General features: G+C 41.6%; 3 protein-coding genes across 6 annotated transcripts; 2 read left to right on the plus strand and 1 right to left on the minus strand.

Annotated features, from left to right (window-relative positions):
- The first annotated feature begins 577 nt into the window (after window positions 1-577).
- cdcp2 (CUB domain containing protein 2) lies at window positions 578-4,507 on the plus strand. Its single transcript, XM_030115567.1, has 6 exons — window positions 578-644; window positions 884-1,231; window positions 2,439-2,780; window positions 3,436-3,789; window positions 3,916-4,094; window positions 4,202-4,507. The coding sequence occupies exons 1-6, from the start codon at window positions 578-580 to the stop codon at window positions 4,505-4,507; spliced, it is 1,596 nt and encodes a 531-aa protein (XP_029971427.1).
- On the minus strand, window positions 3,902-7,733 carry tceanc2 (transcription elongation factor A (SII) N-terminal and central domain containing 2). The gene is made up of 4 exons (XM_030115606.1): window positions 7,354-7,733; window positions 7,118-7,259; window positions 5,088-5,281; window positions 3,902-4,964 (listed from the first exon to the last, which is right to left on the minus strand). The coding sequence occupies exons 1-4, from the start codon at window positions 7,450-7,452 to the stop codon at window positions 4,776-4,778; spliced, it is 624 nt and encodes a 207-aa protein (XP_029971466.1). The 5' UTR covers window positions 7,453-7,733; the 3' UTR covers window positions 3,902-4,775.
- An 822-nt stretch (window positions 7,734-8,555) lies between these two features.
- On the plus strand, window positions 8,556-12,764 carry tmem59 (transmembrane protein 59). Of its 4 annotated transcripts, none has more exons than XM_030115586.1 (9): window positions 8,556-8,763; window positions 8,944-9,049; window positions 9,221-9,315; window positions 9,421-9,573; window positions 9,656-9,731; window positions 10,467-10,535; window positions 11,481-11,604; window positions 11,712-11,829; window positions 12,082-12,764. In XM_030115586.1, the coding sequence occupies exons 1-9, from the start codon at window positions 8,608-8,610 to the stop codon at window positions 12,229-12,231; spliced, it is 1,047 nt and encodes a 348-aa protein (XP_029971446.1). In that variant the 5' UTR covers window positions 8,556-8,607; the 3' UTR covers window positions 12,232-12,764. The 4 variants fall into 4 exon arrangements, with proteins under 4 accessions (XP_029971446.1, XP_029971448.1, XP_029971449.1 ...); XM_030115588.1 differs by having other exon boundaries at window positions 9,659-9,731; XM_030115589.1 differs by lacking the exon at window positions 10,467-10,535.
- Window positions 12,765-12,834: the final 70 nt, after the last annotated feature.

Consider the following 12,834-nt stretch of genomic DNA (forward strand, 5'->3'; position numbering starts at 1 on the left):
GCGAGTATTATCACTCTTTACCCCCCGTTTTTTTAATATACATATGTATAGCCTATATTCAGGATCATTAAAATGCAAATTCACGCCTAAGCTGCTTTTACACAAGCAAAGTCGACTCTGTGCTCGCTGTTACTTTGTGATATCAATAGTTCTGGGATGTTCCCTTTTTCAAATCCCTCTAATGAACTCATTTATTTTGGTGACAAATGGGATCACCCTTCTCTCGTTTTTCCCTCTGTCTCTTTATCTACTTCACCCGCAGTGGCTGCTTAGTGTGCATGTGTTTGTGTGTGTGTGTGTGTGTGTGTCTGACCATCATTAAAAATGTATAGCATCTCTCCAAACAGTGTCCTGACAAGCCACTCACGCTCATTGGATATCAGTCATTAAAATTTAGAGAAGAGGGCAAAGCGTGGCTCGTGGTCGGTATCAGGTTCCTCATTCCGGCTGTGGATGAATTTTTCAAAGTCCTATTACCTCCACAGGCTGTGCTGCTGATGTCTCAAGGCTGTGCTGCTGTGTGTCTGCCGGTACTGAGGCTGAGGTGTGTGACAAAAGCCGAATCAACAATAACAACATGAGTCTCAGGGTGACTATACTGATTTATTTACTGCTGCTCGTTGACAAGGCTGATTCCAAAAAAGGTGAGTTGCCATTTGTTATCTTGATGGAACAATGCTTAAATTTCATGGGAGTGCTTTATCTTGCAGGTACTGTATATATACACAGAGAGCGCAGGGCCTCGATTTCTCAATGCCAGACTGTAGCACACTCTCGCCAAGCTCGAAGAATAGTCAAATAAATATGTAAAGTATGAATCACCTCTTTTCTCAGATCTAAAAGGTTTTTTTTTTTTTTCTTCTTCTTCTTTTTTGATTATAAGGTGTCAAATGTGGAGGGATCCTTTCTGCTCCATCTGGTAATATCACCAGTCCAAACTTCCCGGGCCTTTATCCCTACAACATCGACTGTTCCTGGCTGATTGTGGTGGCAGAAGGCTCGTCCGTCCTCCTCACCTTCCACCACTTTGAGCTGGAGTACCACGCCAGCTGTGCTTACGACTACATCAAAATCTACAACGGCGTCTCCGAGGACGAGGGGAACCTCCTCGGGACGTTTTGCGGCGACATCTCCCCGCCTCAGTTCACCTCTTCCTGGAACGTCATGTCCATCATCTTCCATTCAGACCGCCATGTGGCCTTCAGGGGCTTCAGTGTTGGCTACAGAAAAGGTAACTTGTTATATTTGATGCAATATGACAGAAATTGGTTGGCCTGCTGCCATCTTGAGCTGATTTTCTCTTGCCTTGGGGAAGGACTATAACTCATTTCTCCAACTGAAGTTTATAACTTGAAACCTGCTCGTATGCTGTATCGAATGAGGACAGAGAGTCATCCCAGTGGCTGCTTGCAAGTGACAGTAATACCAGCTACTGCTCCATACTGCTTGTTTACAATGTTTATTGCTACGGATTAGTATAAGTTAAAGAGACATCTAATCACAAACCATCACAAATGCATTTCTGATTCTGTCAAACGTAAGGCCCGTGGGCCATAACTAGCCCATGAGAAGCCCATCAAACAACCTGGTTGTTATCAGACTAGCCTCAAAGCTATGCTGTCAGGGGGAGTCTGGAAAAACAAGCAGTATGTAACAGCTCCAGGAGAAGTACCTTGTACATTTCAATGCATTTTACACCAGAAAGTCTCATTAAAATCGGCTTTATGTTGAAAATTTGCAGTCCTTTTTGGTAGTAATTGCATGTTTTTGTGAAAATGTCGACATTTTCATCCTGTATACTCTATCACAACAAAGAAAAACATTGAAAAAGTTTAAATTTAAAGATTATCATGGCACTTGTTTACTGGTGAAATGTGTGTGGCTCCTGAACACCCCTGGATTATAGTCTTCTCCAACTGGGGGAAAGATTTTTCTGAGACAAAAAATTTAAAAAAAAATCATTTTGTGTCATGTTTGAACTGCTCTAAAATAAGTTCTGTTTTACTCTCATACTTTCTATTCCTACATCACCAGAAACTAGAAGACCTTAGCTTTAATTTCATGTATAGCATAAGGATGGAGCTGATAATCTCTGTAGACAATAAGCTTTGACATTTAAGCAAACATAATCACAGAATATCAACACAAACCAGGTAGTTGTTAAGAGGTTAAGCATGGTTAGCCAAGTAGAGAGGTTTCCAACTGCTTTACATCCTGCTAATGTATTAAGCTCCAATGAGGTTAAGTGAAAAAGCAAAACTTTAGTGTTTTGGTTGTAAGAGGCATTTAAAATTCCACTTTTTGAGGACAGCTTTCAAGGTGGAACATTTTGACAACACTGTATATGTCGGATGAACATCGGTTTCAGAATTTTTTTGTGTAAACGTGTAATTTTTCTGGAAAAAATGTGATTCTGATTGTGATTTCCATGTCTCCAGACATGTGCGGCGGGGTCCTGACCGGCCTGTCCGGAGTGATCTCCAGTCCAGGCTACCCTCAGGAGTACAGCAACAATGCGGACTGCTCCTGGGCCATCCACGTCTCCAACATGAGCGTGGTCACCTTGGTCTTCCTGGACTTCCAGCTGGAAAACAACGAGGGGTGCAACTTTGACTACGTGGCCCTGTTTGACGGCCCGACGGTCACCCACCGTCACCTCGGCAAATACTGCGGGACCGATAAACCCCCCAATATGGTCACCACTTCCAACCAGCTCTTGGTTGTCTTCAAGTCTGACTTCAACATCGGAGGACGGGGCTTTAAGGCTTACTATTACTCAGGTGGGAAAGCTCGGGTTGGCACTGACACGCCCGTCAAACTGAAAGAAAGCTGCATTCACACCAGTTCTATTCAGTCACAAATTCACCAGTGAAAAACCTTTATATCAGAGAATTCAGTGATAAATTTGCAGAACAATACAGAAAAACATCATTTTTTTTTAACTTACAAAGAGAAGAAAAGCATGAATGAAACGCTCGAAAACATTTCAGCTATTCCACATGCTACGAAGAATGAATGCAGTCATCCTCGAGTGATTTTCCAACTAACATTCTGGCATTTCGTTCACATTTTAAAAGCCTGCAAAAGGTTTCAGACATGGGTGTCAAATGTATGGCCCACGGGCAAGAAGCGGCCAGCCAGAGTCCAATCCAGCCCGCAAGAGAAAATTTACCACGTGTGAAAATCATGACATTAACTGTAATCATTTTGACCACATGTAGCATAACTGTTTTTTTCCACTTCAGTATGAATGAAGAGGTGAACCAGTTCAAGTGATCCAGATTAGCACAGAGATGTACATAGATGTGTGTCTACATTAAAGATAATTTCGAGAATTTCCAAGTTCTTCTGATCCTAATATGTGTGAGCCTGCTATATTTCCAGTTCCAGCTACATGAGGCCGCTGCTTGCTCTAACACCATCTGTCTTCATTAGGTGAATGCCAACAAGTCCTGTCAGCCGTGAGCGGCAACTTCAGCAGCCCGCATTTCCCCAACATCTACCCAAACAACATCAACTGCCACTGGAGCGTCACGCTGGCTGCCGGCTACCGAATCAAACTCTTCTTCCCGGTGATGGATCTGGAGGATCGCAACAGCTTGTCGGAGGAGTGCGACTACGACTCGGTGGCGGTGTACGACGGGGACAGCGAGGCGGACACCATGCTGGGCCGCTTCTGTGGGAGGGAGCAGCCGCCGTCTCTCATCTCCAAGGGCAACAGGTTGCTGGTGGTTCTCAGCACGGACAGAAACGAAGCTCACCGAGGGTTCGCCGCCTCTTATCTCGGAGGTAATGAACTTGGAACAGTGGGTTTAAGACTTTCCGCCCCTTCGAGTACAAGGTTTGCCCTTTCTTAGAAAAGTGTAAACTCATGTCTTTTTTTTATCCCCCCCCTCCCCACTCCATGAATTCAAGTGGTGCCTGTAAATATTAGCTGCACGAGGTCAGAATTCACCATCCTGATACCCCAGCAGTCTCTGCCGCAGCTGAGCCGTGAAAGCATCTACCTGGGAAACCCATCCTGCGCAGCACAGCTGACACCCACAGCATATAAAATACTGGCTCAGTTTGTCCACTGTGGAACTGCCAACCAGGTTGAACCGTCTTACTTTACCTGCACAGTGTAGTAATGACTCAATGAATGCAACTTGCTCCGGGTAAAATTGTAATTGATGGGTCTTTTTTGTTTTGTTTTTTGCAGCAACACAGAAACGTCACCATGCTTGTAAACAAACTCTACATTGATTTCTCTGATGGGAAGCAGCAGAATCTGCAAGAATACAAGGTGCAGTGCGATGCCCTGCGGAAGATCGCATCAGTGTCCATCATTTCTGCCGAGGAGCGTCGTCTGGAGGAGCAGGCCCAGCAGACTGACAAAAACAATAAAGGCAACGGCGGGGAGCGCGAAGTCGAGCCTCATGACTTGAGCGACATTGTATTCATCAGCATTTGTGTTCTGGCTGTCATTCTCATGGTGATAGCTATTGTTTGGCTGGTGCTCCTTTAGTGATATATACAATATTATACATGTATATCCAGCATAAAAAAAAAAGACTCTGAAGAAGTTATGATTTCAATCATCTAAAAATGAACACCCACAGTATAAAAAACAAAATCATACAGTCGCGTTACGAAAAGACTGCACAGTTAAAATAAGTATGAAGATACCGACGTGCCACAAAGTGTCAAAAGTATTTTTTTTGTACCTTCTTTCTAGAAAATAATGAAAAATTGTCAAAAAAAAAGAAGAATAAAATGTGTTAATTCATCCCAAGTCATTTCTTGTATTTGGAAACCAGCTGGTTTACTGTCATTGAACTGTCTTTAACCTGCGTCCTGATGTCCGGCTTGTGTTTAAAGGCGAAGACCAGAGCTCTAACGGTCCGTCTGTACGAGCTGCCGACTAACCGGGAGCTTTGATGAAACACTTCCCTCTCAATGTTGTCTATGAGTCCAGAATCCTCCTGTGGATCACACGAACCAGGACAGAAAAGGACATTAAAGAAAAAAAACAAACAATGGGTGTCACGGTGAACGTAGCAAACAGAACACATGACACTGAACTTCTCTTGTCTGCTCTTTCTCACCTTGACCTCCAGCGCTTCAGACATTAGTTTTCTGGCGTTGCTCCTGAGTCCTTCAGATTGTTTGTCTGAGCGCACTTCAATAGCCGGCTTATTGGAATTCTCCTCGATGAATGTCCTCCAGTCAGTGTACACTTTAGCTGCCATTGAGCTCACCTGAGGGTCCAGATGCTTTCGCATTTTGTTGACGGTGTGACCTTAGGAGGGAATAGATATTTTCATTATGTTACTTGAAGTCATTTGAATATTGTTAGTTTGATGACTCGTCTGGCATTTATGAGATAAATACAGCTTTGATAGCGGTTTGCACTTGTGAGTTATAATGCTGCCATAACGATGCAGTGCCAGCCTCTGAACGACTCTGCGAGTTTGAATTGATTTGGCTCTGCAATCTGTGCTACTGGAAATAACATCCAAACTTTTTATGACTTCACAATGCGTGGTTATAGTTTCCACATCAATAGTGCATTAGTCTGCACGGTGATATACAGAGGCAGGAGGGAGGATGTGAGCTCTTTTCCGCAAGAATTGCTCATAAAATGCATCGAAGCCACAATAGATCACATAACATGCTTAAACTGATGCCACACAAACAATTAGAATGTCTTCCAATTATCTGCATTCATGTCTTTATTGAGATACTTAACATTCGCAGTGCAAACAGATAAAGTGAAGAAACGCTAATAGGGGTCAGGAGTTAACAAACCTGAAGCCCAATCGATGTCCTCATTAGATTTGAGCAATGTGTGCAGATTTTGACAAAGACTTGAGGGTTTTTGTTTGGAAAACAAAAAATGCTCACGAATGGATGATTTTACATTGTGGTCACTCTCATTAGAAGTGGGCATTTAGCCAAATTGGCTGCACTGGAGCAATGCCTAATCCTCACTTTAAACATTGATGGACATGGCCGGACAAGACCGACACTTGATTTATTGCTTTACAGCAAAAAAATACATAAATGCAACACTGGAGGAATAATGTCTACTAAAAAATGAAACACCTTCATTATTGCTGGGAAGCATGGTAGCTCACTAGAACATCATTATGTGTTAGTCTAGATATCCTAAAGGTTAATGTAGAGGGGCTGTTTGCCACATGAATTCAGTATAAGGGAAAATGAACACATCAGTAAATCAACTGCGGAATGACATAAAGAAAAAGAAAAAAAATACAATTTTAACTGATTATGTCAACTCAAGCTCAAGTAAAATGAACACACCCTGGACAGTCATCATCCATTCCTCCAAGCCGATTAACAGATTCTGGTGTATGGACAGTTTGGAGTGACCAATTCCTCTCTTGTGGGAGGAAAATTGGAGTATCCACACAAGGAGAACATGTAAATTCTACACAGGAACAAAGCAATTTGTATCCCCAGTTCCACTCCATGTTTTGTTGTCGAGCATGGACTGGAAGACAACAAAGCATGGACTACAACTGTGGCTACAAATTACTTTGTTAATGTGGTTTTTAATTGGAAAAGTTTGAGGATGACGTTACATTTGTAGGCCACATAATAGAGCAGTGGTTAGAGCTCTTGCCTGACAGCCAGTTTCTTCTCCACTCAGATTACCTCTTTTCCATTTCCTCACTTTCTATGTACTTTGTGTTTTGTTTTGTTTTTTGCATTATACACTCAATAAAATCTCACCCAGTCAAAAGCTTATGACAGTACCTGGAGGTAAAATCATTCTGATACTGAGAAGGTCTGGGTTCAAGTATCGGTCAGGACCTTTCTGTGTGGAGTTTGCATGTTCTCCCCATGTGTGATAATTTCCTCCAGGTGATAACACCATGGTGCAAATGCTTACATGTGAGGTTAATGGGTGAGTGACCCTAAATTTTTGACCCTTCGATCTGAAGGTGAGTGTTTCCCCTCTGATGGACTGGAGCTGTGTCCAGCATGTATCCCTGTACAACATGAAGTGGTACTGCACATGTATGGATTGCATCTATATTTGCTGACAGCTGATTGCGCATTTAAAAAAACGTGTTTTCATGGTGTTAATGAGTGTCCATCCTTTGCTTACCTATTTTAGTGGACTTGAGCACCTCTCTAGACGGGATCTTCTTACTCAGCTCAGTCAGGGCAGTCAGGAGGTTTTCTGGAGTCTGTCCTTCCAGCTCCAGCATGGATTTATACCGCATCACGTCCTCAATCACAACCACCCTCTTGAACAATGACACACAATCATTAAGAAGACACTCAACGTTTACTCAATAGGTTCATTCATAAAAAAAAATATATAAAAGCCTGGTCGCTCACCCGTAAGGATTCAATTGTAGCTTGTTTGTAAACCTTTTCGTCACTCTTCGGTTTTATAAGCGTTTCTCTTTTGGGAAGCTTCACTACAAACTTGTCCATCGTCAGATGGAAAGTTTGATTCTGCTGAATAAGTAGGAAACAGCTTCAATAACTTCAGCAGGGATGTAAACACTGCTAGCAGCTAGCTGCTAACAGCTAAAACAAAGCTCGATAAACACTTCCAGCATTTCTCATTCAGTTTAATAAATAACTGTCTGGCTTGAAGCAAACCATTCGTTCGTAGCTACTAATTAAGTGTTGTCTTTTTAGTGGCATTTGTCACTAATCAAGAGTTTAGTGAAGCTAACAGCAGCTCGATGCTCGATAAATGGTACTGACTGATGCTGCCTTCAGGTACAGTGGGAACATGAAGTATCGTAGACCTTCTACAGTCAGACCAGGGTCAACAGGTGGAAAGACCATCGACCAGAGCAAGGAAGAGCGATGAATGCTTAAAAAGCAAGCATGATCTCTGAAGTTTTAAAATTCATCATACGGTAGTTTAAAAACTTCAACTGTTATTAAACCAACAAAAACATTATTCATCTTGTTCTCAAGTGAAAATTGCTGATATATAAGTAAATTTGTCCTGTTTAACAAAGGGCTCGCATTTTAGAGTAGGCTTGTGCAGCTTCTGGTACAGATAATGTAAGAGTCATTTACAAGCTGTTACAGTTTGCAGTATTGCTGATTTATTTTACTGTTATTAATCATTTACTTGCTGCAGCAGAAGTCATAATATACAGCTTACTCCATAATAAACATTTGGAGTCAGTCTAAATTTAGAAAGATATTGACTCAGACTAATTTTATTTGTCATTAAAACCTCACAGAATTCGAAACAATTCCCAGGTCACATTTTAGCCAGGTTAATAGACAGATGGGAAATTCGAACAGTTCAGCAGTCATCAGGTCCAAGCTTCATCAGAGTAGAAGCCAAATTTAGTATTTTTTAGACGCAGAAAAATTCACCAAATATAACTGTTTGGGGGAAAAAATTAAAGAATCATTTAGACCTAAAAAATACGCATGGCCAGGAATGCTGTTTAATGTTGTTGGGTTACTGTCATTAGATATGTTTGATTGTAGAGAAATGTTGTAGAGGTACTTGAACGTTACGTAACAATCTCGCGTGAATGTGAAATGTCGCGAGAGTACGGTATCTTTAAGAGGAAGAAGACGAGCGTGTTGTTTGTTTAGGTTTTGGAAGCTAAAATGGGGACTTTTTCCTCCTTTGCGCTCGCGTTTGGCTTCTCCCTCTTGTTAGTAGGGACATTGGCTTCGTCCGATGTCTTCGAAAGCGTCCTGGGAAGCACAGCGTCTTGCCACAAGTCGTGTGAGATGACATACAGTTTGCACACATATCCGCGGGTGAGTAGTTTTAATTTCTGCTAACGTTAGCTTGTTCACTTCAGACATTTTTTTTTTAATTTAGAAGCTTGACACAAGTCGTCGTGTTTGGTGCCTTTATATTTGTAGGAGACGAGATTGTTTTGAAAGTGGGTGGTTTTTCGTGCAGACATTCAACTGGTCGTGTGTTTTGTTCTCCAGGAGGAGGAATTGTACGCCTGTCAGAGAGGCTGTCGTCTCTTCTCCATTTGTCAGTTTGTCCGTGAGAGCACAGATTTGAATCAGACCAAATCGGAGTGTGAATCAAGTAAGATACGCTCTCTAACCCTAACCAATTTAATCTAGCAGGGTGAGGCTTGTCCCCACGTAACAGCCTGCAATATATCCGTAAACAGTCTTGATAGTGGAGCTCCACTGAACCCAGTGACTCCCTCTGGCTTTCTGTGAGCTGTAATTTACCACTTATAAACTCCTGCAGCCTGCCACGAAGCCTACACCCAGTCTGAAGAGCAGTATGCCTGCAACCTGGGCTGCCAAAACCAGATGCCTTTTGCAGAGAAGAGGCATGAGCAGGTATGCAACAACCCCTGTGGTATGTTTAAATGTCCCGTCTTCCATACCACTTAATCCTGTGCAGGGTCGCTAGGACAACACTGAAAGTTTCTGTTTCCTCCACAGCTGGAGGCCATGGTTCCCAGGATCCACCTCCTCTACCCCCTCACTCTGGTCAGAGGCTTCTGGGATGACATGATGAACCAGGCCCACAGTTTCATCACGTCCTCGTGGACTTTTTACCTTCAGGTGGATGACGGCAAAGTTGTCATCTTCCAGGTACTGTGTGTTCACACATCGGTCTTTATTTGTCACTGTGCACAGAAGTCAACATATCAAACTCTCGTTCTGTTTTGTTTAGCAGTCTGAACCACAAATCAAGTTTTTCTCCCAGTTTGAGCTGGAAAAAGATGTTAAAGAGGATCCACAGGAGAGCTGTAAGTTCGACTGTCTATTGAATGTCATATTTTGGACATATGGAAACAATGCTTGACAATACACCAAAAGCTACTGCAGCAGTTTTATTATTTTTTAATATACTCCTAATAAGTGTAGTGAATCATATTTGGTGTAATTTGGGGGTAAATAACACATTACTTTGCATTGTATGGCAATAGAACACAAACTCAACAATGTAGGCAATTTTCTTAAAACTAGAAATGGTAAAGTCTGTGACTTCACTCAGTTTTAAGACGCTTAGTAAGCTATTTGATCACATAACTTTTGCCTTTATACTGAATTTAAAGGCTCGAAGTAATTGAAATGCCCTCCAATAACGCATTAAGGTTGCACATTTAAATGTACTGATTTTTGTGAGTCTGCTTTTAGGGTTTCAAAAGATAACACCACTTTTTGTCACAATCAAAACTTGAAGACTTTTAGAGTTTTATTGGACGTTTACATTAATAGTGACTAAGATTCTACGGAGGAATAAAATTGGAGCTCCAAGCAGTTTAAAAACTATTTTTCTCAACTTCAAATTAAATACAGAATCCCACGCCCCCATTTCTTTGGTTTCTCCAGGCCAGACATTTTGTTAAGTCCTTATGCTCATTTCCACTAGACCGACCAATTAAAAATTCAATTGAAAGCTTTCTACTAGACTTTAGCCAGTCTACTTCTAATAAACGGTTTATTTTTCTTTTCTATGGGAATTTGTTGTCTTGTGACAGTGTCAGAGATACCAGGGCTAAAGAACTGTGGGAAAAAGATCTTGGGATTGACTTCGATTACAGCAGATGGTATGATGCGTTTGAATCGGTAAAGAAATTATTTTTGTGCAGCAGACTGAGAGAAAATTAGTTTAGAATATTACAGACTTCAGTGCACCCCTTACCTTTTGAACAAGATTAACCCCCAGGTCTCTGCCATGTGCATCAAGTGCAGAAAAGAGGTGGGAACTTACTATCATTGCTTCTGGTTGTGCCCTTTAATATCGAGATTCTGGATGAATGTTGCAAAAGAACTTGGTTCAATATTACTCAAAACAATAAAGAGAGACCCAGGCCAATTCTTTCTCAGTATCCCTGTGAGGCAGTTACCTTTAACCGCCGCACAGCTGACCTTACTGGAAAAAACTTTTGCTCCTAGCAAGAAGCTGTTCTTTTACAGTGGATAAAGGAAAAGCCTCCCTCAGTTACTCAATGGTACAGAGAGACCTTCCAAGTCTTTCCCTTGGAACACCTTAGTTCCTTCTTGAAGGGGAATGATAATGTTTTTTATAAAATTTGGCAACCATTTCTTAATTATCTTCCTGATGACCTCCTTGGTCTACTACAAAAGGGATGTTCTTCCTTTGTTTTTACACGTAAACGATGAGAAATGTAACGGTATGTTTGCCGTGTATTTTGTATCAAAGTGAGGAAAGGGAAGAAGTTTAGACAATAAGAATGTAATTCATGTAATGACATGACCACGTGTGCTTATTATTATCTTTGTTTTTCCTTATTGCAATCTGTTGATGTGATTGGGTGCACCTTGTGCTGACTGGTTTCTTATTTGTTCTGTTATTTGAAAATTTAATAAAATATTGTTAAAAAAAAACAACTATTTTTCCCATCTGACAGCGAATGAAATCTTAATTGTACTTAAAGAGTTGATAGATGATCAGTTAGCCATAATTCAGCTTATTGAAATGGACAAATGACGTTTGTGTGTTCATGTCATAATGCTTTATTTTCGTGAAGTCCCAGGGCTGAACAGTCCAGTCTATAAGGATTACCAGCGTACGTTCGTTCAGGAGCGGGACAGAGATATGGTCAGAGGCCGTGACTACGACGATGAATACAACTTCTTCGGCTGTCTCTCCAGGTTTGTCGGTGCATTCATACCAGACATTCGACTGCTTAACTCGCCAAAGCTCCAGTCCTCAAAGATCTCTATGTTTTGTTTTGTTTGTTTTTTTTTTTTAACTCCAGGAACCCTTGGCTCACCGGGTGGATCCTGACCACCACGCTGGTCCTGTCTGTGCTGGTCCTGATCTGGATCTGCTGTGCCACCGTGGCCACGGCTGTGGACCAGTATGTACCCACAGAGGTGAGTTTCGCTGAATTGGTCCTCTGGGTTTCATCGTTTCTGGTTGTGTATGACATACGGAAGTTAGAATAGCCTTCAGCGTTTCTGGAACAAATGTCTGTTGAGCCTGTTGTATATAAATAGGAACAGGGAGAGCAGCTTTGTTCCTGTTTAATGAGCTTATTGCAACAATCAGATATCCGCAGCTGAAGCCTGACGAGCTACAGTTGCTTGCATTCTCAGTGTTTTTAGCGAATCTCCTTTCTCTTTTAGAAACTGAGCATCTACGGTGATCAGGACTACATTAAAGAAGAGAAACTGACTCCGTACCCAGCATCCTCCCTGCTTATCGTCACCTCCAAAGGCCCAGAAGAGGCCGGACCACTCCCTGCCAAAGTCAACTTGGGCCAGTCTGACGTCTAAAGCTGTAGCACAGAAAAGGGTTTCAACCTTTTGGCTAATCTAGATTGTTTTTCTTTTTCTTTCTTTCTTTTTTTTTTTTTTTTTACCCCTCTGTGCAGCTTTGTGGTCTTAACAGAAGTAACTCCTTGCAATACGTTTTGTACTGGCTGAGGTTTCCTCTCATTTAAAGCTTTCAGAGTTGGAGTGATATGACTTTTTTTTCTGTATATTGGTAAAAGTCAGGCATTAGATAACGGTAATGAGTTTGGATTTTTTTTCTCTCCTTTGTTAGCATCCAGTTGGTGTGTTTCTTACATTGAATGTTTTAATGAGGAGATCCTGGCTTCACCTCAACACTCGAGTTTCTGGTGCGTCTTGCTGCTTTCTGCAGACTCACCCCGTTTGCTCTCGTGTTTCTACCTGCAGCGATAACCTGATCCTGAATTTTAAAGAACTGCTTTTAATCCGAATCGACGGCAACGGTACATGTAGGGAGTTGATCTTGCTTCTGTTATCTGCTGTTTTAATGATAAATAAAAATGGAGGAAAAAAAATCTTGATTCATGATTATTTTAATATTCACCAGTAAGTAAAATTCTTATCAACATCAGAATCTAACTTTAT

This window comes from Salarias fasciatus, chromosome 18 (genome assembly GCF_902148845.1).
Source record: "Salarias fasciatus chromosome 18, fSalaFa1.1, whole genome shotgun sequence".
Lineage (NCBI taxonomy): Eukaryota > Metazoa > Chordata > Actinopteri > Blenniiformes > Blenniidae > Salarias > Salarias fasciatus.

What these genes read in the sequence shown, in the direction of transcription:
- cdcp2 (XM_030115567.1), top strand. Translation starts at nt 578, where the DNA reads ATGAGTCTCAGGGTGACTATACTGATTTATTTACTGCTGCTCGTTGAC. An exon ending in CAGTGTTGGCTACAGAAAAG is followed by an intron (nt 1,232 to 2,438) that starts GTAACTTGTTAT and finishes CCATGTCTCCAG; the next exon opens with ACATGTGCGGCGGGGTCCTG. An exon ending in CGCCGCCTCTTATCTCGGAG is followed by an intron (nt 3,790 to 3,915) that starts GTAATGAACTTG and finishes CATGAATTCAAG; the next exon opens with TGGTGCCTGTAAATATTAGC.
- tmem59 (XM_030115586.1), top strand. Translation starts at nt 8,608, where the DNA reads ATGGGGACTTTTTCCTCCTTTGCGCTCGCGTTTGGCTTCTCCCTCTTG. An exon ending in GCAAAGTTGTCATCTTCCAG is followed by an intron (nt 9,574 to 9,655) that starts GTACTGTGTGTT and finishes TGTTTTGTTTAG; the next exon opens with CAGTCTGAACCACAAATCAA. An exon ending in ACCAGTATGTACCCACAGAG is followed by an intron (nt 11,830 to 12,081) that starts GTGAGTTTCGCT and finishes TTTCTCTTTTAG; the next exon opens with AAACTGAGCATCTACGGTGA.
- tceanc2 (XM_030115606.1), bottom strand. Translation starts at nt 7,452, where the DNA reads ATGGACAAGTTTGTAGTGAAGCTTCCCAAAAGAGAAACGCTTATAAAA. An exon ending in CTACAATTGAATCCTTACGG is followed by an intron (nt 7,260 to 7,353) that starts GTGAGCGACCAG and finishes TCATTGTTCAAG; the next exon opens with AGGGTGGTTGTGATTGAGGA. An exon ending in GCTCAAGTCCACTAAAATAG is followed by an intron (nt 5,282 to 7,117) that starts GTAAGCAAAGGA and finishes TTCCCTCCTAAG; the next exon opens with GTCACACCGTCAACAAAATG.